This window comes from Platichthys flesus, chromosome 23, assembly GCF_949316205.1.
Source record: "Platichthys flesus chromosome 23, fPlaFle2.1, whole genome shotgun sequence".
Lineage (NCBI taxonomy): Eukaryota > Metazoa > Chordata > Actinopteri > Pleuronectiformes > Pleuronectidae > Platichthys > Platichthys flesus.
Window position 1 is genome coordinate 15,440,697 of NC_084967.1, and position 26,008 is coordinate 15,466,704.

General features: G+C 47.0%; 1 protein-coding gene across 10 annotated transcripts in view; it reads right to left on the bottom strand.

Moving 5' to 3' along the window:
* The window catches only part of celf2 (cugbp, Elav-like family member 2), a gene marked incomplete at its 5' end in the record, with an annotated part of 50,083 nt that extends 32,603 nt beyond the window's left edge, over nucleotides 1–17,480 (bottom strand). For all 10 annotated transcript variants that reach the window (XM_062382902.1, XM_062382901.1, XM_062382898.1 and 7 more), the window contains 3 exon segments: nucleotides 734–868; nucleotides 4,370–4,418; nucleotides 17,398–17,480. In XM_062382902.1, coding sequence (XP_062238886.1) covers nucleotides 734–868; nucleotides 4,370–4,418; nucleotides 17,398–17,480 — 267 coding nt within the window.
* Between the last annotated feature and the right edge of the window lie 8,528 nt (nucleotides 17,481–26,008).

Here is a 26,008-nt window from a genome sequence, read left to right on the forward strand (position 1 = left end):
TCCATAGACTGTGAATAAAAATGGACGAAATGACGGCTCCAAATTATTTAAATCGTAATCTGGTGATTGGTTGCAGTTTATATCATGTGCGGTTTAATCATAACTGTAAAAAGAAGGGTTTGATTTAATCGCCACAGGTAAATAAAACCTTTTCGACTTCTCATTCTTTGTTTTTTTACTGATTTCTAAGTTTGACTCTGTGAAAGTTTGGAGGCTTCCTGCAGCCAGACGACACTAATCACCACGGTTTACAGTAAACAACATCCTGAGACACTGACGGCTCGGGAAAAACCTCCAGCCCGACAGTGAAGGAGAAACATCTGAGAGGTAATGAGCTGCTGATTATGCAGGAGAATCGTCTGCGAAGGCAAAACACTCAGGAAACGGTTAAACTAAACAGGAAGTCTGTGTTTTCTCTTAAATAATGACAGTAAATACAGATGAATGGTTTTTTTGGGGACGCACGGAAACAAAAATAATGAGCCCATCCAATTTGTTATCGGTTTCTTTGATTTGAAAAAGTTGTTTGTTCTCTGAGAAACAGCTCAAGCATCCTCTTCAACCGCTCAGCTCTCGTCTCACAGAGCCGGAGGTAAACACGTCCTCCGGGAGTTTGAGTCCCGAGTCGAGTTCGACGCGGTGAACCGCGGCAGCTGGAGGCCGCTCGGCCACAGGTGATCACACGAGGAGCATCGGGTGTGGATGGAATCGAGCGGCAGCGGGGAAGCCTCACCTCTGCTGAGTCCGTCGGGCCCCCGCAGGATCCGGCACTCCTCGATCTGCCCGAACGCCGAGAACATGACCCGGATGTCGTTCTCGTTGCACTTCTTCGACACCATGCCGATAAACAACTTCCTGTCTTCCACCGCTGCAGAGCCACAGAGGGGAGAGAGAGAGAGAGAGAGAGGGAGAGAGGGAAACAGAGAGTGTGAATGAACGAGTGGAGGTAATTTAATATGTCGATGTGAAGCTTTGTGTTTTCAGATTGAAGGAATATAAATTACTTTTCACCAGTAGAAACCACGACTAGAATTAAGTATTTGCAAATGATTAGAGTCCTGCACAAGCTCTTTTAACCGGATATCACTCAGAGATAGGAGCTGGTAACGGGTCTGGTTCAGTATCGGAGCTTTGCAGGTTTGCGAAAGTGGACCCATGGAGGACTACACCACCTTCACCCCCGTCCTGTTCTCTGATCGAAAGCTAATCTGAGTCTGAAACATGTTCACGAGCCTCTCCAATGTGCCGGACTGAAGCCGATTTGGCTCCAGTCATCAGCAGCTGGAGAATTAAGCTGAAACCTTGAACTCAACTGTGCACGAGAAGCGTCTCATTGTCCTGGAGCCCAACGTCTCTGAATCGTACAACAATGACAACAGACAGAAAAATAGAGAAGACGAAGAAGAAGAAGAACAAAACAAAAAAAAAAAGATTAGTGAGAACAAAGAGACAGAAAAAGACAAAAAGAAAAATCAAAAGACGCAACAGACAAAAAAAAAACAGAGAAAGAGACAGAACGAAAACAAAAGAGAAGCATTAAGGAACGAGGGAAAGACAGAAAGAGGAGAGACAGAGGGAGAGAGAGATGAAGACACACAGAGCTCGTGTATTTCATCATTCCATCTGCAAGAGGCTCTGATCAATGTCTCATTATCACTTCAACACCAACGGCTCGCTGAGACTCTGCCGCTCGTCCTCTCTCACCCTCGGCCTCCCTCCTCCCCTCCTCCTCCTCTTCCTCTTCCTCTTCCTCTTCCCTCAATCTTCCTGCCCCACGGGTCTCTCACTTTCTCCTCCGCTGACACAATCCCTCGTTCGCAGGTGCAATCTCCAGGAACGAGAGGCGGCTGCAGGTAGTGGTGTGTGTTAGTGCACGTGTGTGTGTGTGTGTGTGTGTGTGTGAGGTTAAGTGTGAATTAAGCTGAGAGCAAAATCAGGAACAATGTGTGTGTGTGTGTGTGTGTGTGTGCAGCACATTCAATGCAATGCTAATCCAATTCATTTTTAATGAGGAAACTGTCAGCTCTTACCGCGAGGCGAAAGAGATAAGCGGTCTGTTGCACTCTGGGAAATCAATAGCGCACTTGTTTATTTTGCTGTTTGAATTGTTTGTGTGTTTAAAAGACAAACCGTCGGGATACGCTGCCAAGATAAGTGTTGTTTAAAAAAAAAAAAAAGCCTTAACTCCTTTGTACACAGTGTGTGTGTGTGTGTGTGTGTGTGTGTGTGCATCACTCCAGAGGAAGATTACCACCGGGCTAACAGCGATGTAATTAATTTACTCGGCTGTCGATTGAAGAGAAAGAGAGGAGATATCGTTACAATCGACTGTTTCTGTCTTTTTTTCTCGTGCGGGTTCCGATAAGACTCGTAGGACTCGGGCGGCGGGATGATCCGGAGTCAGCTTTGCATTGTGGGAGGAGCTGGAGCTGGAATCGGCCTCACGCTGAGATTCAACACACAAACAAGATACCACGAGACTCAGCAGTAATCTTATCTGAGCGCGACACTGTGCGTCTCTTTGTCTGAACCAATAAAGCTCCGAGCCGCCCGGCCTCACCGTGACAGTGGCGGTGACGCTGGGTTTATTAAAGGTCATTACCATTAAGTGGATGGATGGGTTACGTACAGGCTACTTCATATTTACCGTCCCAGCTGTGAGGAGCGGCCACTTTATTAAGTTCCAGCGTCGTTACCCTGACGTTTATGTCTTATAAAGTCGTTTTTCGCCGTTTTTCAGTGGAGCGGATGATGGCTTTTAGAGGAGTTTCTCCTCCGCCTTGCTGGATACTGGTTTTTATTGTATTTCCCGGCAGTGGACAGTGATTTATCAGGCGGCTCCGGGAGGCAGGGCGATCGTCTCTCTCTCTGTGTTTCTTACATGAACACACTGGGTTCTTTAAAACTGGATTTAAATGCTCATTTCGTCCATTTTCATATTCTGCTCAATTACTCTGCTTGAAGGGTCAGTTGACCTGAACCCTGAAAACCCACATTTCCTCACTAAGTCATGCAAATATGTAAAAATATATAAAAAAAACTCTCCATCCTGACGTCTCTCAGACATTTGTTAGGTTTTTAAATTTAGATTTTGAGTTTAAATTTGCAGAATTACCAAAATGAGATCACACAAATCTTTGTTTAATTCGCTGCAGAAGTACAATGAGTGAGAAAATACAGATGTTTTTTAGCCGTTCGTGTGAACTGACCCGTAAAGTTGAGTAATTCAGCAGAATCTTTAACAAGGGAAACTAACTCAGCTCTTGTTTAAGGACACCACATCCACAACGTCTCACCCTGGACCAGAAGATTGATGACATGGCCTTTTATCCCCCCCGATCCACCGCCACTAAATACCACCGCCGCTGCATCTCAATGAAACCAATTAAAAAACTGAGCCGAGTAATTCACCGACAAAAGTCAGACGTTTTAAACTGAAATAAAAAGTTTTAAAGTCCTTATCTAGTGTCCCTGCTGTGCATTTGTATACACAGTCTATTGTGTTTCAATAAGAACCTATGGGATCATTGTGGCTATGGGATTTGTTTGTGTTAACGTCAGGGAAACAGGATTTTACTCCCTAACATTATTTATCTGACTCTCAGGTGAAAGATGCAGCTTCAGTTCTTCAGAGACTCCAAGAACCTTAAAGGTCAGAAGCCCTGAAATGTTCTAACATTAAGTTTACAGGAGCCTGGACACCAGACGCTAATATCCAGCGGTTTTAAGACACACTCTTCTTTAACAATGAAACTATGATATTTATCCAGTGGGTTATTTATGGCTGAAGTAGCATGTTGTCTTTAGAGGAGGAAGAGGAGGAGGAAGAGGAGGAGGAAGAGGAGGAAGAGGAGGAGGAAGAGGAGGCTCGACACAGGGAATCAATTCTGAGCTGGATCTGCAATATGTAGTTTGGAGGAAGGGTGATCTGAGGACGGATCATGCGACGGTGCTCGTGTGTGTGAGTTGAGACAAATGCATTAAGGCAAATGTGAGTGTGTGTCTGAGTGTGTGTGTGTGTGTGTGTGTGTGTGTGTGTGCAGCGAGAGGAGCTCACGCAGCATCTCCGTGTGAGCGAACAGCCACAGGGGAGAGCGGCTGGTTCAGCACGAGGCCAAAACGATTCAACTTTCACTGACCCCCCCCCCCCCCCCCCCCCCTTTGTGAAGCACCTTAATAATTCATCCCACTTAAAAAAATATGTTCTCATATACATCAGCACCGGACGCCATCGCCCTCCATCGTCTTATTCTCTCGCTGTGTCTCGCTAAATCGCTTCTCCAGCTATTGATGCGTATGTGTGTGATGCTGCTGCCTCTGTGTGTGTGTGTCTGTGTGTGTGTGTGTGTGTGTGCATGGGGCCACTCACCGTTAGATTTCTCACTGTCTGCAGGTTTCATCTGAATTGGGTGGTGCATCTGCAGAGACACACAAATAAGCAAACACATTAAATACTGCTCCAACACTCACTGTGGGGTCCGGAGTGTGTGTTAGATATATTTTGTATTTCTTCTTTTATTTCATTCCCAGTTTGAATCCACATACGATTCAATACACACTCGTGAATAACTGTTTAGAAGAAATGTATGTATGAATGTATAGAAGAAGGAGGAAGAAGGTGAAGACGGCAACAACGACAAGATGGAAAAGAAGAAGTAGGAGAAGAAGGGGATGGAGGGGGAGAAAAAAGGAAGAGAAGAAGATGCAAAAGGAAGGAAACAGATGAGAAGGAGGAGGAGTAGAGGGAGGACAAAGAGCAGAAGAGGAAGACAGAGGATTCGGAGAAGATGAAGGAGATTAAAGAGGCAGGTCAAATAGAAGAAGAAGGAGAACAGGGATTAGGATGAGAAGAGGAAAGAGAAAAAGGTGATGGAGATCCAGATAAAAGGAGCAAAACAATGGGAGGAAGAAGAAGGAGAAAGAGATGAAGATGGACGAGAACAAGAAGAAGGAGGAGAAGAGGAACTGACTGGAATTAAAAACACAATATGTCACTGATGTCTGTTGAAGTGACTCCAGATTCTGATCCAGTTCAGACCGTGACCCGGCAGCTCTTGACGAACCCGGCTCTGCTCTGTGTGTGTGTGTGTGTGTGTGTGTGTGTCTCTCACAGACGACACACACCCAGGTTGTGTGTCTGCAGCAGGTGTAATAAACGCTCTGTCATGTGACCAAGCAGCAGTTTAATGGAGCCGAATGATGGATGTGTTTTTAAAGGATCGTCTTTTATGGAAAACAAGAAAACATTTCACACATGAGGGCTTTGTCACCTCTCTCTACCTCCTTCTCTCATTCTCTCTCTCTCCCCTCCTCCCCTCCCTTCTATTCCCTCCATCTCTCTTTGCTTTATGGGAGATTATGTGGCTGTTTGATCTGCAGAGAGATGAATGACAGTGATTCTCCAAATCTAGCCCAGTATCAATCACACTCAGAGTCAAACACCAGCCGCGATTGTGTGTGTGTGTGTACGCGTGTGCACGTCGGAGTGTGTGTCCATAAGAGTGTGCCCCGTCTTACCCATAATGCCCATGGGCTCAGTCACGCTGTGACAGAAAGCTTTGATCTTCCAATTCTATCACACACCTTTATCCCAACTCTCTCGCTCTCTTCCTTATCATCATCCTCACTCCCTGTCTCTTCTTCTTCTTCCTCCAGACACTCACTCACTCTCATCTCGTCTGTCTGTAGATTAGTTCCTAAACATGCCTGAAGGGGGCAGTGGACGGAGGAGGAGGAGGCAGCAACAAGGATGGAAAGAGGAGGAAGAATGAAGCGATGCCAAAAACGAAAAGAAAACTTAAATTCAGAAATGAGGATTTAAAGTCAAGGAAGCAGCGAAGACAAAGAGATAAGAGTCAGGAGGGGAGAGGAATAAAACGATGAAGACACAGGATCGGAGAGGGGGAGGACGAGAGGAAGAAGGAGGGATGAAGGTTAAGCTTTTAGTGTCTATGTGGGAACGAGGGTTTCGAAACGTCCATGTGACCTAAAGTCTGACATCAGAGGGCGTACGTGAGGCTGAGCGGACGTTCACACTTTGTTGTGTCCACGCTTTTGAAACTGAGCACGAGCTGGAGAACAGAAAGAGAGAAACTACAAAAAGACAACTCTTCTTCTGGGGTGGACGTCTCCATTAGAGCTCAGGTGTGTGAAACCTTTGGACGCCGCACGGACAGGGAGGCCTTCAGGCTGCCTCACTGTGAAGTATCACTAACACAAGGACAGAGGCAGGGACATGGAGGAGGTGTGTGTGTGTCTGTGTGTGTCTGTTTGTGTGTGTTGAAGCCACATCAAAAGCAGCCGAGTCAAAGCAAACCTGGGACTCACATCAAGTCACTTCTTGTTAATCCATTTCAAAGTCAGTCCCTTAAAAAAACAAAAAAAACAAAAAGCCATGACAGGATCCTCCGCGCTGCCGTCATTCACTCCTGAAAAGCACTGCCAACCGCTGCCACACACACACACACAAACACACACACCGTGTACACAAACACACACCCACAGGTATAAAAGCCCTGTCTGGCTTTGAGGCGTCTCCTCCTCAGGTCTGTCTGCAGAGAAGCCCGGCGGGCGGCGGTGCTGTCGACGTGTTTGATCTGTGCGAGCTCCCGCCGAGACCCACAAAGCAACACTCTCCTCCGCTAGCCCACGATTCCACAGTGCTGTTTCTTCTCTCCTGGCAGAGCCCACAGCCGCAGCCTGCCATTCATTATGCGCTCAGCAGGGGGCCTGGCAAAACTACTAAGTCCTCTGCCGCGCTCAGGCTCGTAAAAAGCACCAGAGGAACCCCAGAAAGCTTCATTAGGCAGAAGCCATGTGTTCAGCCGGCCTGACGCTGCGAGGGCGTTTATCTTTACAACTGTATCTGTCTCATCAGACGGCCGCTTGAACCACTTCCTGTCCTGCTTGAACCACTTCCTGTCCTGCTTGAACCACTTCCTGTCCTGCTGCATCCCGACATGATCTACTTCCTCCTCCTGCACCAAGAAAAACCCCCTCTTTTCATTCTTTCATGTTAAATTAACACATATTACATTATATTATATTATACTGGATTACATTGCAAATTGCAATTTGACACTGTTAACTGTTTTGCATCTTGCATTTCACTTTTTAGTTCACTTTTTAAATCTTTTATCTTTTATATATTTTTATTTAGATATGTTTATGTCTAAATAAATGTTACTTTGTATAAATATTAGAAAAAGTGAGTAAATAAGAAGCAAATAGTGAGTAAATATATATTGTTTTTTATTGTTTTTCTTATGTGTGTTGTATTTATTGTGTTTTTATGTTTCTATGTTCATTGTATGCACCACTAACCAGAGCAGTCTGTTTTCTTTAGGTAAAAATTCGTTATCGCTCACGTTATCTCATAATTAATCAGCACATGATTTACAATAAACTTAGATAAAGAGAAGAGCCGAGCACGTTGCAGGGCAGCTTCCACTCTTAATCACAGGAAGTCGAATCCAATGCAACTTCCTGATGTTTGATTATTGCCTCGTAAAACTTTGTGTGAGCTTTAAGGATCTTTTTTTATCAGCTCGTAATCTATCAGCACTGCACTTGAACTAAAGTCTCACCTTGTTCTGTTTTCTTTTTTTAAGCAGCACCTTCTTATGAACCTGCATAGTTCAGTTCTGATTGACTGAGTCCCTTCTGCTGTAAAGTACACAATAAATGTGCCACCTTTGAAAATCGATTAGCATTCAATTTGCATATTAATGTGCAAAAGCTGAAAGTCGCCAGGAAACGCTGCTAATAACCAGACGCTGTTACTCTTCGAGATCGACTTTGCGGAGGAATAAACATCTTCCTCTTAGCTGCTGCACAATTACTGCAGAGCTGTTACATTTATTAACGCAGCTATAAAATGTGTCTGGATTTATAGATGTCGAGCGGCTGCTGCACGGGAAACAGGAGCCGCGGTGATTATCGGTTCATTTGTGACTGAATGAAATTAAACTTGTTGATTCCACGAAATTCTACCGGGAGATGATTGTTTTTTTTTTAAATCCTCAGCTCGGTTCCAGCTCGGAGTCGTTTGTTTGTTTCTGAGGTTTGGAGAGAAGCTCCTCCTCTTCCTCCTCCTCCTCCTCCTCCTCCTCCTCCTTCTGTGACTTAATAAAGATGGAGGCTGCGTCTCCTCTTCCTCCTGTAGCCGAAATATTTAGGATACGGGCGACGCCATCTTTGACCTTTCACCGCTTCTCCTTCACCTCTTTCTTTGGCCTTGTGGCTCTTTGCTTCTGGGTCAAGGGAAAGTGGCGAGGAAAGGAGATTGTTTGGACTTTCCCTCTGATTCATAATGAGCAAGATGGCCATATTTTGGACATTTAGTTCATCTTTATACGTCTCTGATCTCCACTATCGTCACCAGATCATCTCTCAGTCTGTGGGTCTGTTTTTTGCCGAGCAGAGGTTTTTACAGGAGCTTGTTTTCCGGTTGATATGAGAATGAACCAAAGATTAAAATGTCCTGTTAAACCTAAAGAGGATAAAAAAGAACGTCTCTCTAAGGGTTCCTCACTAAAAATGTCATTTGATTCACCATAAACGTGATCGAGCCGTGATTCGTCCCTCGGCATGACCGGGCACAAGTCTGCGGCTAGCCGAGATTAGCTCGTCCAATCACCAGAAGATATTTACGGACGAGTGAAGCCATCAGGTCCTCATTACACCACAGGGATCAGAGTGCAGCCGGCGGCCAAGACAGATTTTATGACCTTCCAGTTCTGGGACAGTCTCTTCAATCACCCCCCCCCCCCCCCCCCCCCCGCCCTCTCCCCCACCTCCCCCCCACCTCTCCCTGGCTGAAGCAGAGGTGTCTATTTGTTAGACCAGCTGATGAAATGTCAGCCTCCTCTTTTCCACTTCTTTTGATATATCCTCATCATGATCAGACTCCTGGCCACCGGGGAGGCCTTCAGACCCCCCCCCCCCCCCCCCGCCCCCAACCACAACCCCTGCCCGGTATCATCTCCCTTTCCTTCCCTGTGCGGCGAGACCAGGCAAGCCGACACTTCCTAAATGTTAACCGCCGCTCTCGGGTCAACGTTGTCGCCTCCTCTAGACGTCTCCCAAAGAACGCCCTCGTGCTTAAAAGGTCAGAGGTCGTCTTGTCCTGGAGCCAGAGGACAAATCTCAGGCTCACGCTGGGAATAGAACAAGTGTGTAGGGAGTGCGTCAATGTGTGTGTGTGTGTGTGTGTGTGTGTGTGCGCCCACATGGTAGCTACGGAGAGACAGCCGGGTTCATGTGACCAGAGTGTTTGTGCCAAAAGCTGGGGAGTGCACATACTGTAAGGTATCAAACAACACACACACACACACACACACACACACACACACACACTCTGCCACAGACGGCAACCGCACACTGCTTCTCCTCCCTCCTCTCTGAAGATGTGACGGTGAGCTGCTGGGTCAAAGTCAGACAGATGGTCCTCACAGCCGGGATTCAGTCGGTGACCAAAACCGGCGGCACACACTCAGAGACACACACACACACACACAGACACACAAACACATCCAAAGTAACAGCATACGTCTGACCTCCGGAGGGGGATCATCACAACACAATCACTTTGCCAACATTCATCGGTAAAATGGTTTTGAGCACATTATCACCAACCAACAAACAAACGGCAACAATAAACCAAAACCTTCTCGCCAGACGGAAGAGAAATTACAACATTTCACACTTTTATTTGCAATAACCACGATTTTCCCTTCGCTCCTTTCATCCAACTCATCACAACACTTTCCAAAACCCTCTCTCTCTCGGTGGTGGTGGAGGCGTGTGGCTCGATATCGTCTCTCAAACAACTCGGCATCAGTTGGATTCGACTTCCAGGGAAGACAAGAAGTCTGAAAACACCTCAGTCTCAGGTTGTCACCTTTTAGATTCACACGTCAGATCAACGAGGAGGCGTCAACCCGACCAATCAGCACGTCTCTGAACGACCATGTGGCCGAGAGCATAAAGACTCAACGCCTATTTCTGAAGCCATAAATAAGAAGGAGAACCTCAAGTCCTGTCGCCGCTCTGACAAACACCTCGACACAGAAGAGGAGTGACTCCGGTCCTCACTCTCTGCTCTTCTGGAAAAACACACAACTATAAATCAATCTGTCCTTTTACGATATCCCTCGTCTTAGCAGCGCGCCCGACATTATCCCCACTTAATTTAGCTCGGTAAACAATTAACCCGGCGTGTGTGTGTGTGTCTGTGTGTGTGTGTGTGTGTGTGTGTGTTTTTGTGTGAGCAGAATGATTGAGGGATGGCGGCATAACTATTCCGTGTCGTGTCTCCACAAGTGTTTAACATAGTTAGCTTGTATTCACCTCTCTCTCTCTCTTTCTCTCTCTCTCTCTCTCTCTATCTCTCTCTCTCTCTCTCTCTCGCTCTCGATGAGTCTATATACTTAAACGCTGCCACCAAGTCGGAGAGAAGAGGGGTTAGGGAAGTTAATTTGAAACAAGCGATTCATATTTCTTTCGTTAAATAAGCGCACACACACACACACACACACACACAGACACACAAGTGCACACACACACACTGTGAGGGTGGGTGCATCGACGAGGTTTGTGTTTCTTCAGCACTGTTTGCGTTAGCATTTGAGTTTCACTTTGGCAATTACAGCCTTTAATTGAATTGATTTTGATAATGAGCCTCTGTAATGACACCGCTGTGGGAATGGTTGTGTGCACTTGGGTGTGTGTGTGTGTGTGTGTGGTGTTTGCAATGAGTGAGCTACTGTTGTTTTCTTCTGGACTTAAATGATGTGTGAGCAGCACACACACACACACACACACATACAGACACACACACATTTAAAACATTGGTTCATGCTCCTCTAATAGCCGACCACTGAACACTCGTCTTTTTGAATCGCTTGTCCGAGCTCTAACCTTTCAGCTTGTTGCATAATGTCCTCCAGGCTCTAACACATGAATGTTTGATGACACACTACTTAGTAAATGAGAAACCTAATATCCTACACTGACAGATTTCCGCGGTTTCAAAGCTTAGCACCAAACTACACGACGTGCTCCTCGGGGGCCTTGGGTGGTTTGTCGGCGGTCGGGTTTCACGAGGGAACTCGTCTGCGGTGAGGAGGCAGAGCAGCGAATCAGACGCTCTATCAGCCGGAGTCACCGTATCGCTCTCTGCTGCCAGTCGGCTTCGTGGCTGCTGCTGAGAGCGATTGTGATAGAGCAGCGATATGTGTAATGGGCTCGCACCTGAGCAAACAACACACGTGGACTGACAGGCTGTGGACATGGAGCATTCCTCCTCTCACTGAACGACTAACAAGTACTGAGAACACACACACACAGACACACACAGACACACACACACACACACACACACACACACAGGTATCAGTTATCTGATAAATGAGCCTGACGCTGGCCGCTGCTTGCATCATTGATCACATTCAGAGTGTGTTATGGATTTGATCGATGCTGTTCGGCTCAGATTCAGATTCATCTCAGGTATCGAGTGAGAGCGTCATCATCAGGTGGTCGGCACGCGGGCCGAGAGGCTTCACCACCAAAAAACGAGCTCTGACACGTTGTTGTGGAAATTGTGCTCGATTCCCACAAAGTGAGTTGTGTCCTGTCGGCCTGATGGAAAAGTGGCAGTCGAGGTTTGAAAGTTCAATCTAATGGTTGGTAAGTTAAACATTTATTTAAACGTTATAAATTACCTTTAGATGAAAATGGAGTCTTGATGACATCTCAATGCACTTTGCAGAACAGTTCCACAACCACACACACACACATACACACAAACACACACACACACACACAGTGCCTCCATGTGCATTCAGCAGTGTCACAAATCACCGCCGGCACAGAAGCAATTAGAAGGTTCAGTATCTCAGAGACAGAGGATTGAACCATGCACGACCCTCTGGTCAGTTGAACATCATTATTATGATCAATTATTATTATCAATAAAACTTTGTTCATAACAGTAAAACTGGAACAAACGTCTGAATGAGCTACTTTGGATTTTTTTTTTTTTTCCACGTCAGAACAATAAGATCAGAAGATGACGATCAGACACTTTCCGACATCAGTCAAATAAAAAACATATTTCATCAGAAAGATACAATAAACACTGCAGGCCTGCAACCGCTGTGTTTCTCAAAGCAGACACACACACACACACACACACACACAGCTCCTTTCAAAGCCTGGAACAGTCAGAGTCTTAAGACCACGGGGGCTTCTGCATGAAAGAAATTGATTTCTCACATCATTGAAAGTTATTAATTCACATTATCACTTACAGTCTCTGCTCCGAAGCTGCAGCTCCGTCCGTCAACTTGAAATATTAAATGATTAAAGGACTTGTGTCTTTGGATTTATTAAATTGCTGCTTTATAAAACTCAACCTTGCTGGAGATAGCACTTACTTTGATGAGGGCGTTTGATGGTGTGACTGTGGTTGCACCGCGAACACACACAACCTTGCACCGGCGTTCTGGCAGCGGAGCATCACTAATTATCTCGCCAGCAGAAAGGTAAGGGAGGTGGGGACCTGTGTGTGTGTGTCTGTGTGTGTGTGTGTGTGTGTCTGTGTGTGTGTCTGCGAGTGGTCTCAGTGCGACAGTAGCTTTTAATGAGCCCCACGCTTCTTATCAAACTTGGCGCTCGACAAACGCTCTGATCCGCCCACATGGAGGACGGGGCTCGACTGATCGTGTCTGAAGCAACCCCCCCCCCCCACACACACACCCCAACCAGCACCCTGATCACCCCCCCCCTCCTCTCCACCCCCCTCCGCCTTCACTGTCAGAATGAAATATCCTTGAGAGAAACTGTGAATCAAAGTCCTTTTTCATCCTTTCTCTCAAAGAGACGGCGCGATAGAGAGAGAGAACGAGAGAACGAGAGATTCAACTGGACAAAAGAGAAGGAAAGAGAGAGGGGGGGGGGGGTTGGAGAGAGGGCAAGAGGCAGCGAGAGAGGGAAAATAAAAAAAACAAGGATGAAGAGACTGAACTTCTCCAAGCTGGAGGGCACTCCAGAGGACGCGTCCTAGATTAGCTCCCACCCCTCCCTTCATCTTTCCATGTTGCCATCCACCTCGTCCGGCTTCAGACAGGGGGGGGGGGGGGGCGGCGGCCCCGGGGCCCGAGCGGCGGGCATCGGGGGGGGCGGGGGGGAGAAGAGGGTAGACACCGGGCATTTAGACATCTGTCAGCCGCTAATGAAAGAGTTCAATTTAGTGGAAAATCTCAAACAACCTTGTCAGACAGGCTGACAGGCTTTAACTCGCCCCGTGTTGCTGCTCGCTCACGTGTGTGTGTGTGTGTGTGGGTCTCAGCGTGTGTGTTGTGTTAGCGTGGAGGGTGGGGTGGATGAGGAGGGGGAAATAAAAAGTAATGCAATGAACTCAGACTGTGCACATAAAAGGGATGAGTGTGTGTGTGTGTGTGTGTGTGTGTGTGTGTGTTTGTCGTGCAGCAGGGGGCGGGTCTTATGGCTTTAAATCGCTCCAGGGGTACAGGGCATGTTTTTCCACGATAGATGGGTTGTAATGGGGGGTCTTTTGTGTGTGTGTGTGTGTGTGTGTGTGTGCGTGTAGCGTATTTAGCCCTCACTCGTGCTATTAGAGCTGCAGCGATGAACACACGGCTCTCTAGGCAACTCGTGTGCACACAGACACACACTGTGCCCCCCCCCCCCCCCCCCCCCCTGTAAACTTCATTAGCAGGTCATTAGAAGCGACTTCAGTGAAAGCTGTTGTTCTTCTCTTCAAGGAAAAGACGCCACGTTAAACGTCGGGCGGATGAATCATTATTCTTTTGAGTTTTTTCTTAATTTCTTTGGTTGAATCCACCTGCTGGCGGTGAAGAGGCGCTGCAGCCGGACTGAATCTGGTGCTGATTACAAAGAAAGTTCAAATAATAACATAAATATATTGTTGTGGAGGTGAAAGTGGTGTTGTGTTGTTTCTTTACTGGTGTTCCTGCTGGAGCGTTTGAAGATGCAGCCTCAGCGATAGAGGAGGAGGAGGAGGAGGAGGAGGAGGAGGAGGAGGAGGAGGAGGAGGAGGAGGAGGAGGAGGAGGAGGAGGAGCTCTCACCAGATCCAATGGAAACATAACTCCATAGCTTTAGCCTTTTTTTTTCGATTCGCCATCATCACACTAACCAGACCCGGTTTTACTGGGAACCACAGCGACCACAGCGATCAGCGTCGGCTCCCAGCAGGGGACACAATAACTTGAGGTTGGGAGCTGACGGGAGCGAACACGTCCTCCACCAGCTGAAGAGCGCTGGGAGGAGATGGAGCGACGTGGAGAGGCCGAGCGGCGCCACCATCACCTCTCGGAGATGAGGTTTCTAGTTTAAATAAGAAAATGGCAGCCGTTCAAACCGCCTCTGCCCCTACCCAACATGGCTGCCAGGCCGGCGGCGCCCCCCCTTTCTACCTCCAATATGGCGCCTGTCCAGCTTTTCACTCTGATTGCATCTCTCCCTGTTAGAGCCTTGGTTCTGGAGAGGAGGGGGGGGGGGGGGGGGGCAACACAAACATTGTTCCGCCGGCTTTTTACAAGCCAGGAGAGCGGGGAAGTTAATAAGCAGGTATTGGTTTTTAACTGCGGCCCCGTTTATTGCTTTGCCCTCGAGCGTGCTGGAGTGCTCTACTCCACCTTTTTCCTGTCCATCTGCCCATCACCTCTGCACCCCCCCCCCCCCGCCGTCGCTCTATCTCTCCCTCCCTGTGTCCGCTTCTCCTTTTGTCTAGACTCCACCCGCTCAGCAATTAATTCTGCTTCCTCATCATCTGCTTGTTTTATTCTTTTTTTTTTACCCTCCATCTCTCGCTGACTTCTTCCCTTCACCTCTTCCTGCCCCCTTTTCCTTTTATTCATAAAAACAAAATCCCCATTAAAATATTACAAACAAACACCCTGCAGCAGCCACTTGAATTATCTGTCATCATGTCACTATTGATTCAGAATGTGTTTCGAGAGCGCGCTGCATCTATTGCCTGTATATTAGCTTTTAAACCACATCCGCCTGTCAATACTGGACTTATTATGGAAAATGGAAAGTGAGCCCGTCAGCGGGGTCCGGCTCCGACCTGATGAATATGATGCCGTTTAATTACGCACATATTTTGCCGTTGATCAATGTCGTCTCGGTTTTCAACGGACAGTTTTAATTTCACCTCGTCTCAGAAGCTTTCTCCCGAAGCCGCCAGGAGTTTACTGACGACTGAGATCTGCTGTTCTCCCTGCAACACATTCAACCTCACGGCTCAGACGGTTAATAGAAGAATTCACGTGTTTGTCACGATGTCGTCTTAGATATGAATGTAATTATGTTGAAGCACAAAACCACATTTATACTGGTTCAGCTTTTGGATAAAGGTTGAAGGAAGTAGAACAATCAGAGAAATAAAAAGCCTCAAGCGAACCAGAGAGGCTGCAGGAGAGGAGAGAGCGAGTGAGGACGACCATACACGACAGAGGGAAGGTGTTATGGTGAAGAAGAAGGCGATTTCATGTCCCTATAATCCTGGAGCCGCTGCAGCATGTGTCCTCCCCAGGGCGGCTTCACACCTCCGAACAAGGGGATAAGTGACTAACCGTCGCGGCGCAGGGAAACAGAGCAAACTTAACATTCTTATTCCGCAAGCAATTAACACGGTGACTCCGAGCGGAAACAACAAGCCCGACACCGAATCCAGAATCCCAGCGAAATCCCACGTACGAGTCCTGTGGGGATTTCTGCAGGATCCACCTTGTCCTGCCCAGGAGGGCCATCCACTGATCCGGCTGACGGAGGCGAGCGAGCGAGTGAAGGCGCTCAATTGATGAGACTCCAGTTAGCCGGTGCAGCCAAGGAGAGAGAGGCGGGTAAAGCAGCCAATAGCCCGAGCCGAAGGGATCTGGGGGCCTTTAAACATCCACCCAGGGCTGAAAGAGTGAGAGCGGGAGCGAGCGAGTGCGAGCGAGTGCCAGTCGACTTCCTCTATCACTCTCCTGGGCTACAGGAGGGAGTGATGGTGGAGGAGACGGAGCCACAACACCATCGTGTCCCTTTGTAGTAGGAGCTATAAAAGTAACTGCTCAGAAGTGGTAATTCTAAAAGTATCAGCTGGTCAAGTAAACATCTAAACAATGTCAATTACTATGATAATATTCAATTTTCCTTCTACTGATAAACATGTAAAATCACAGTGTATGAATCTGTCAGGCTGTGATTTCACTATTATGCATCACATCCACTGAAACTCTTCCCACATGCAAACTGAGGCAGGATCCACTTTCACTGATCTCTTTATCCTGTGACCTCTGACCTCCGGTAAGTCTTGTTTCTCAGGATGGAAATCACCCTCGACCTCTTCATCCTTATTCCAGACGTGACACCTGCATGAAGGCAGAGCTCAGTCTGCAAGGAGCTGACTCAGCGTCACATGCCATTCAACACAAGGTCGACTCATCCTCACTTTATGAGCAGGTGCACTACGGGGTTAAACAGACTCCTGTATTCCACATGTGCTTTAAAAAGAACCAACTTATGAGCTTGAAAAGGTTAAAGGAGGTCGAGGAGACGCATTGCTTACCAATAGAGGGGTGTGGCCATAAAGGGGCTCAACCCATGACCAGAACAACCAATCAGAAGTCTTTACATGTCCTCACCTGTCGATATGAGGACATAGAGCTCCCAGTGGACCTCTTTCTCCAATTGGGTTTGGCAGCTATGCTCTCTGGACCTCACTGGTTTTGTAGCTAGCACTTAAGCTACATGGCTTCGTGGCTGTAGCTTCCACTGGTTGACCCAACTCTAGTGTCTAGTAAAGGCTAACGTGCTCTTTCCAGTGACCAGTGACCAGTGATCACGGCCTCAGCTCGACCAGTTGGACTGTTTAGCAAGTCCTTCACGTCAGCAGTCAGCCCAACAGACACACACATTCTGAGGAAAAAGGGAGGAAGAGGAGTTTGAATGACAGGAGACACAGCGAGGAGCTCTGCCTTGATGCCAGGCGTCACAACTGGAATAACGATGTGGAGGCGTGTGAAGACAACCCCCAGAGACGCCCCCCCCCCCCCCCCCCCCCCCACACAGTGACACACACAAATGAAGGTTTAAGAAGAAGAGTGTTTTTGTTTACAAGGAGATTCTCGAGGGAACCTTCCACACGAGCGTCTTCACTCAGGAACTCACACTTTCTCTCACAAACCAGCTCTGACTGTCGGTGGCTCGCCCGCTCATGCGCCCGGACGCTCTCAACACACTGATGTGCACACATAGGTTGGGGGGGGGGGGGGGGGGGGGGGGACCGCCTCGGGGTTAGGCTGTAAGTGTGTGATTAGAGGAGAAAGTAGGCAGAGGAGAATCGAGGACACACACTCACCCCTGTTAAGGTCTTTATGTTGTGCAGTGCATTCTGGGCTTCAAGGGCGGCTTTCCTGGTATAAAACGTGACAAAACAGCAGCCTGGGGAGAGAGACAGGGAGAGAGAGAGAGGGGGGGGGGGTGAGCATAAGGAGCAACAAAGAGCATTTTCTCTATTCATCTGCTTGGCATCACCTGTCGACACCGGCAGACGCTGAGTGAATGTTAAGGACGACACATCCCGGCCGGAGGGAGAGAGAATGCTTTTTGGATTAGTTTCAACGCTGATGAGTTGAGCCTCGAGGAAGCGTGCACACACGGTGCCGTGCACACGCAACCCACACGCAACCCACACACCAGCTACACAAAGGCTCAGAGACGGGAGGTGACGGAGGACGTGCTCGCCTCTCTTCATTAATCCTTGAATAACGAGCCAACAGGTTCTTATTCACTCATTCACTAAAGGAAATATTCATTTATTTATTGCTCACTCCCTTTTGAGTAAGTCTAATGATTTGCACATCTGAAGATATCTACATGTCTTTTGATATTAAAGTGACAAAACTATATTACTAATTAGAACCTGAGGACAGAATATGTTTTTGCAGTGACTCAAGCTCGACTGGTGTTGAGCTCGAAAAATAGTGACAGAAAATCAGCAACACAAACACAAGGTCCGACAAGATAATGACCTGAACATGAAAAAGAAACTCAGTCCAACTGTCAAGTGAGTAAAAACATTAAAACTTTATACATAACTTAAAAAATATAACTTTTGAATAAACGTTACAAAACATATTTCATGGCTTTACAAACTAACAAGGTAACACACAAAGCAATTAAGTTAAATTACGTCAACACAATTGGTAAAATTTTAATTCATTTCTCATTGATCCTACAATTTTCAGATAAATTATTGTATTGTGGCTGAGGAGGTTGTTGGTTCAATTCCCAGAACGTGAACATGACACATGATAGAAAACGCCCTGTAGGAAGAAGAGTGGTGTGAAAGTGTTTTTTATAAACATAGAAGATAAATTGAATTGAACAAATGATAATAAGTTGAGCCTCCTTCAAAATTAAAATAATCTCGTGCAGTAAATTGCTTTGAATTCTTTAGTTCTAACTTTTCCTTTTTGGCCCAATTTGAGTATCAACATCCTGAATGTGTTTCCACTAAGTCGCTCACTCCCTCAGTGACAATACTCTTAATGCACTCGAGTGCATGTGTACACACAAGCGTATGAAACTAGAGAGCAAATGAGGGAGAGATGGGTTTTTGCCACTTTATTAATCTGTGTGTAATCCCAGCAGAGTGGAGCTGAAACAAAGCAGAGTCGTGGGCCGAGCCTGCACAGTCAGGGGAAGCTCCGGTGAGAGGACACTCGGGCCGAACACAGAGGTGTGACTTTACTTTTCCTCATATTCACAGCAGCCGTTATTTGATTTCTGTCAAACGTGCTGTTTGCGAAAGTCTCTCCGAGGATTCACGCCTCTGTTTCTGTCCTCGTGCAAACTTTGACATCATTATCTCTCAGCCAAAGGGAAATTCAGAAAAGCAAACAGTTTGAAAAAAGGCGGGGGGGGGGGGGGGACGGGACGCGTAAAGACACAGACGAGCGCAGCATGAAAGATGGAGGATGGACTCTGCGCTGAGTTGATGGACTGGAAGGAAGAAACACGAGGCCTCATCAGGATCGAGGACAACCTGGGTTTTAAATGTGGAGCTGCTCGTTTGCTGCCTCCAGTCCAACAAGGTGAAAAACAGACATTTAGAGGAATACTCGACATTTCAGACTTTAAAACGAATCATCAGCCGATACAAACATTCTCATTTCTATTTGGACAACAGGAAGAAACCATTCCGCCGGGGGGGGGGGGCATGCAAACATACGTTCAAACCAGGAACTTCCTTCGATCTGAACCATTCACTGTGTCTGTAGCAGCTGCTGCTTGTTAAATAAACCGTTAACCGTGTGTTCGATTCCTGGTTAAACTGTTTGACTGACAACTTTTAACCAGACGGTTAATTACAACCACAGAAACCAGTGTTTTCTGTGGCCGCAGTGCAAACAGAGCTGGTTACTGTACGGATATTAAGTCGGTCTCCTCTTTAAAAGAAGAACCACAGAAACACAATCCCAGCCTGTGGGTGCACTTGTGATCATTTTGCATTGAGCAGGGTCCATGCAGCACATTAGCATATATCAGGTGAACCTCCATAAGGTCTTTGTTGCTGCAGATTCGCTCAGAGCCTCCAGCTCCTCTCATCAGGTGCTGTGGATGTGTATTTATATGTCCAGAGACGAGCTGAGCGCGCAGCTGCACACATCTGCTTTGTCCTCCTCCCCATTGTGTTTATGACACAAATCAGCTCAGTGTGAAAGAGGCGGTTTGGCTGCGGGTTTGTTGTCCGCGGTGCAGACACCGGCCCCTCGTGACACTTTGCCCCGCGGTGCATCTTAGTGAAATCCAGCAGTGAGCATCTGGAGCAGGTTTAGCATCCGAATCCCAGAGTCCCTTTGATGAGGCTGGGAGCGTAATGGATCTGAATTCCTGCCGTGTCCTCCGGGTGCCGGGGCTGCTGAGGAGTTGGCCCTTAGCCTGGCGTCGGCAACGTGACCGGTGTTGCGATTCAGACGCCGCGGTGCCGGTGCATTAGTGAGGATAACTCTCGGCTTAGTGTTTTCGTCTTCTGCGACCTCGAGCATTAAAGGCGGCGCTGAGTGTCACTTCACTAAAAAACCCTAAAACCCAACGCTTCCACTTCCCCCGCCATCGGTTCACCGCGGAGAGTTTCTCACCCCCGGCTTCTACAAGTTAAAGGCGCCGAGATAAGTGGAGAAATTAGTCCCGACTAAGAGACTAACGGCTGATAAGGCACCGACACACAGGACCTAGAGGTAAAGTGGTGACTTCCACATACTGGTCTCATGATGCCTCATTGAAATGTGAACTTAAACAAATATCTGCAGTAAAGTGTCAAAAAAAAAACAAGATTATTGAGTTGAAAATCCTAATAATTTGAGTCAGAATGACAGAAATCCTTCAAAATAGAGAAACTAAATGAAACTCATGATAATATAAAAGATCTGTATTATTGAGATTTATAAATATAAGATGTATAAATGTAAGTAAATCAATAAAATAAGTATTTTCCCTCGACTTCATTAAAACAAAGATGAACAGAATCAGTGGAACAAATCATTCACTGGCCGTTAAATAAACTTTTTGGACTAAACAGTGATCCGGCTTTCTGCAGAGTGACTTCTATGTGTATACAAGAGGGAGCTTTTTAAGCATTGCCTCAATATTGAACATTATAATTCCATCATAATTCAAATTGCACCTGTGTTCAAGCCTCGGCCCCTCGTGTGCGATTTGCAATTCCAGCAGCAGAGGACTCGGGTTCGCTCAATTAGGATTCTGGTGGCATTTCTATTTCTATTTTTTTTTTTACTTCTGCATATCTAGAAATGGGAGGGTTAGCTGTTTGCTGTTAGCATTAGCAATTCTGACAGCATATTAAGTGCAGGGGAGGGTTGGCTGTAAGCGTTAGCCACGTTGTGATTCCCGCGGTGTAGCCGGCGCCCGGGAGCCATGCGGCGTGTGGCGGAGCGTCCCAGGTGGTGGGCTGTCAAGACGAGGATCAAAGAGCAGAGGAGTGGACCTCACACACACACACACACACACACTCACAGACCCACACACATAGATATTCCTGTGGTGTTCCGGTTGCACCTGTTTAAGAGTCGGCACACTCGCGCCTCACACACACACAAACCTACAGAAAGCCACCGAGAGCACGCGGATCATTTTAAGCGTACGTCTGCATATGTGTGTTTTATTTGCAGGAGGAAGAAAAAAAAAACTCCCTGCACGACAACCTTGAGCAGGTGAAGAAGTGCTGCAGACCAGCATGAATAAGCTCTTTCCGTCTGTTTGTGTGTCTGTGTGTGTGTGAGAGCGTATGTGTGTGTCTCTTTTCACGCAGCACAAACATTTACCTGAAGGCCGAAGGGCTCAGAGCGGGGAGATACAACTCTGCTTGTGCTGTTGAAGAGGGACACTCCAAAAACACACACAAGAGACACACACACAAACTCGGATAGAGGGGAGGAAATCTATAAGACACTGACACGTGTGTGTGTCTTGTGTGTGTGTGTGTGTGTGTGTGTAAGAGACCGGGGCAGACGAAGAGGATGTCGGGGAAAGAAGGGCAGAGAGAAGAAGAAGCTGAGGAGGAGGAGGAGGAGGAGGAGGAGGAGGAGGAGGAGGAGGAGGAGGGGAGAGGAAGAGCGGCTGTGAGCGGAATAGAAAGCAGAGGAGGGAGATGCCTGTTCATAAATGCTTCATGGCAGCTGAAGGGGTCCTGAAGGGGTGAGCGCAGCCCCGCAGCCCCCCCGGCTCTGTCAACACCTCGACCCTCTGCAACAACAGGGCGACCCCGGAGCCGCGGAGAAGCCGAGGGGGGGGGGGGGGGGGTTGGTGAACCGGTGAGTTGAGAAGCTGCGATCGGGCTCAAGTCTTTATATGTGAGGTCGATACCGGCTTTTCATTCGAAGCCAGACACCAGACAGGCCGAGTTCTGAGCTCTTTAATTCACGGTGGTTATGTTTTTTTTTAAGGTAAAGCTTTATTTTGAAGGGAACATCTCGGCCTCCCCTGCCAGTGAAGACAGTTTCACAGATGGACAAATTCTGCAGGTTTGTTCAAATTCAAGGGTGACGCATGGTTTATTATTTCTCGGGCGATCCAATATCTTAAAAGACTGTTGGAACTTGAAGGAGCTATTCCAGATTCAAAATGTGGCTTCCACAGATAATAAAAATAAACAAACTATTGATCGCCGTTCGCGTTGGAGCAAGGGCCAAGTTCTGCAAAGTTAAAAAAAGCCCAAAGCAAACACAGAAAACCCTGGAGCTCCTGGAACACCTCATAATTAGTCTGGATACAACTCATGAAATAAATATTAACCACAATGCAGAATTAAAGGAAAGTTCTCCCTCCATCACTCCGGTTCCCTTTTCCTTCCCACTCCACCCGCTGACCCACATTAACTACCCTCCACAGCAATTACTGCTCAGGCTCAGGCCGCCCGGTGGCATGGGACACACGCTCCACCTCTTTCCTCCTGCAGCTGCACAAAGAAAGCCTCTTTAATGTGTGTAATTCACGTGTGTCAACGAGACGCTGAGTGACAGCAGCGACGGGAGGAGGAGGAGGAGGAGGAGGAGGAGGAGGAGGAGGAGGAGGAGGAGAAGAAGCGGCGACAGGGAACGCATCCTGAGTTTGACAACGCCATAAAGAACAAATTGTCAAATGATAAAATTGTGGAGAGGATGAGTGGATGGCTTTGAAAACAATGCCGTGTCTCTGACGGGCATTTGGCTGGCGTGCTAATCCTGTTAACGCAGGAGCCGGTCCAGCTCGCGGCTCTTCACAGATCCACACGGCGTCGGTTCGCTGAGATAAACAACAACAACAACAACAACAACAACAACAACGCTTTCCGGAAAATCAAAGCCTCTTCCAGGCCGACCCCGAAGTGCTCGAGAAGAAAAACCCCAGCTCTGCAACTTCGCTCATAACCGAGCAACTCTCTCTGTCGCTGAGGCATGCAGAAATATAACCATGGAGGGAAAACACACACACACACACACACACACACACACACACAATCTCCCATTAAAATCCACCTGCAGCTGCTCTCTAATTGGGCCCGGGTAGCCAGCATAAAAAAAAAAAATCTAATGTCTAGTTAAGGCGATATATAATTGGACGCTCTGCTTTAGGAAAGAATGAAATAAATCAGCCTCCATCTCAGGTCGGCCCGTCTCAACTGAATCCATCACAGCAGATAATTGTCCTGGACGGCGCGGCGCTCGCTCGGCGGCACCACGGCTGAGCGGGAGGATACAGTCGGATTCCGAGTTTCAAAGCGGATGATGTCGGGCGCTTGGCGGATCCCCGGCAAGGCATCAGAGGAAACCGGGGCGGGGGGAGATTTCCATCTGAGCTGTAATCTGCCTGTGTGTGTTTATTTCCAGGCTGGAAAACGGTTTGTGTGTTTTTTTATTTTTCTCTGCTCCTTCCAGAGATTTAAAAATGATGATTGATGTGAAATCCATGACATCAGGTGTCCACGTCAAAAAACCAAATCACCTCTCAGGGGCCGGTATTGATGGTTTATAGATTTCTTAGGTTTCAAAATGTGATTTCCACGATGAGACAAAAACAAACTGTAATGGGCGAGAAGCGTTTATCGTGGAACTCGAGGAGCCTGGCGTCCCCAGAGGTCGGCTGTCAATCAGGCCGTGTGGGAGGCGGCGTGCTGTCTCTTGATTTTGAAGGTTTGATTTTTCTCGAGGTGGCTCTTTTAAGTCTCTGTCGTTTCAACCACGGCGGCAGAGAAATGGTTTATTCATACGAGTGGATCACAGATTCCTGGTTTTTGAAGGCGTTTGAGTGATTTCAAGAAAATATCTCACTGTGATATTTCAATTTAAGTTTCATTAAATGTACAGCTCAGTATTTGTGGTTTAAATAATACCAACTAAGGGTCTATGGTCCTGATCGACCTGGGGGTTGGTTACTGTATAGGTCGTAAACCCGGCCTCCTCCATGTTAGCAGATGGGACAGACTTTAATAAATTTGTCTCAAAGATGGATTCTGTTTATTTTTGTGATAAGTTTGATTTTAATTAGTTTTAAAACAGCTTAATTCATCTTAATTTTGAATATTGTCTCGTTTTCATTCAGTTCTGTTTCCACTCGAGACGTCTGTGCAGGAAACAACTTCTTAATGAAGACATTAAACTGACTGTGTGTGTGTGTGTGTGTGTGGACGTGTGTGTGTCTCAGTTACTCAAGTGGGCTCAGGCTGTATCATGAAGATAGATGACACAGTGCGTCCCCTGCCAAAACACACACACACACACACACACACACACACAGACACACACACTGCAACAAACCTGTCATGGCGCTTAAGGTTGTGTTTTAGCAGACAGGACCATCCTCTGTTTACCCCCCCGGCTCTCTCCCTCTCACTCTGCCTTTATCTCTCCCTCCATCTCCATCTCCATCTCTTTTTCAGCATAAAATGCCAAATTGCTCCATTTCTCATCCGCGCCCCTCCTCCCCCCCCCCGTTCATCCACTCATCTGGTTATTAACTCCAAACACATTAGAGCAACGGTAGAGCCACGGTATTCCCCAGACCGCCGCCGTCAGCACAAACACACAAAGTACACACACACACCTGGGTCATGCTGCAAATTGCATCCTGCAAAAACAAAGAAGTGTCACAGAAAAATACAAATACGGGAAGTTATTCAAGCTATTTTCATCTCTGGATTAACTTTTGGATTCTAACCTGAACAGATTTGAAGTGATCACTTTGAATATGGATATTTGGATGAATGATATTCTTCCATGACCCAGCAGACGTGTGTTTCCCGGAGGAGTTTTATTCTTGTGAAGCTGAAGACGAGTCTCAAGCAGAACTTTAAATGTGACGTCAGAAGATGAGGATAATAAAAGAGGGGGGGGGGGGGATTAAACTGAATCACAGATATCCACTTTGCTGTTGACGTGCGTTTCAGCCCGAGATCCGAATGAGCAGGAAGTATCTGCGTTTATGTTCCACCAGATTAAACATGGATTTATTCAGAACCATGTCCCCGGAACCAACGTGCGCCGGAGTCCGATTGATATTTTAAAACAATACGTAATAAACCAGACATGCTGTTAAAATAAAAAAAGAAAGATAAAGGATGGAAATAATTCAGATCCAGCACAATGAAAGTGAATCGGGCCTGAAACCTCCTAATGCACCAGGGCTCGTTTTCAGAAAGCTTCCCTCGTACAAAGCGTTTCCTCGGAAATTATTAGAAATATGACGTTTTCTAAGAATTCCCCCCCCTCACAGTTATAAGACTCCAGTTTCTGGTGGAGATAAAAGTCAAGCACAAAGCGTCTCAGGCCTTCAGAGAGACCCGGAGGTGAGAAGACACTTCTGAGCGTGGGGGGGGGGGGGGGGGGGGGGGGAGGACTTTTAAGAGGCTTAAGAGTTTCTTAGCCAGAAGAGAAAGTGGTGTTTTTAAGTTAAGATAACTTCGCCTGCAGCTTTAAGTGAGTGAGAGTGTGAAGAATCTCACGTGTGTGCTGCTTTAAACACTTTCACAGTAAGAATAGCCGGGATTTGACGTGAACGATAAAGTATAATATCCCTTAGATGTGATGTTTTTTAGAAAACAACAACAATCGAAACAATAACACGGATTTAAATCCATCGTAAAGAAGTTCGTCAAACAGCCGCCTGTTCCCGCCTCTTACATCCAGACAGTTACGACTCGTTCACGTCTTTTCAGAGTCATCGAATACTTCCGCTGTCAATTTGTCAAGTTTTGGTCTTTGTGTTGTTGCTGCTGCTCAAGTTTTCCCCGGCTAATGAGGATCCTAACACGAGCGGATGAAGAAACACCAGGCAAAGTTGTTGGGAGTTGTGAAAAAAAGACTCGTGGAACTTTTTTTTTTCCTGCATCTCAGCGGGACTAACAAACTCATTTAAATCCAAACTGCTGCTTTAATGGCAAAAAAAAAAAAAAAAAAAGAAGAAGAGAAAAG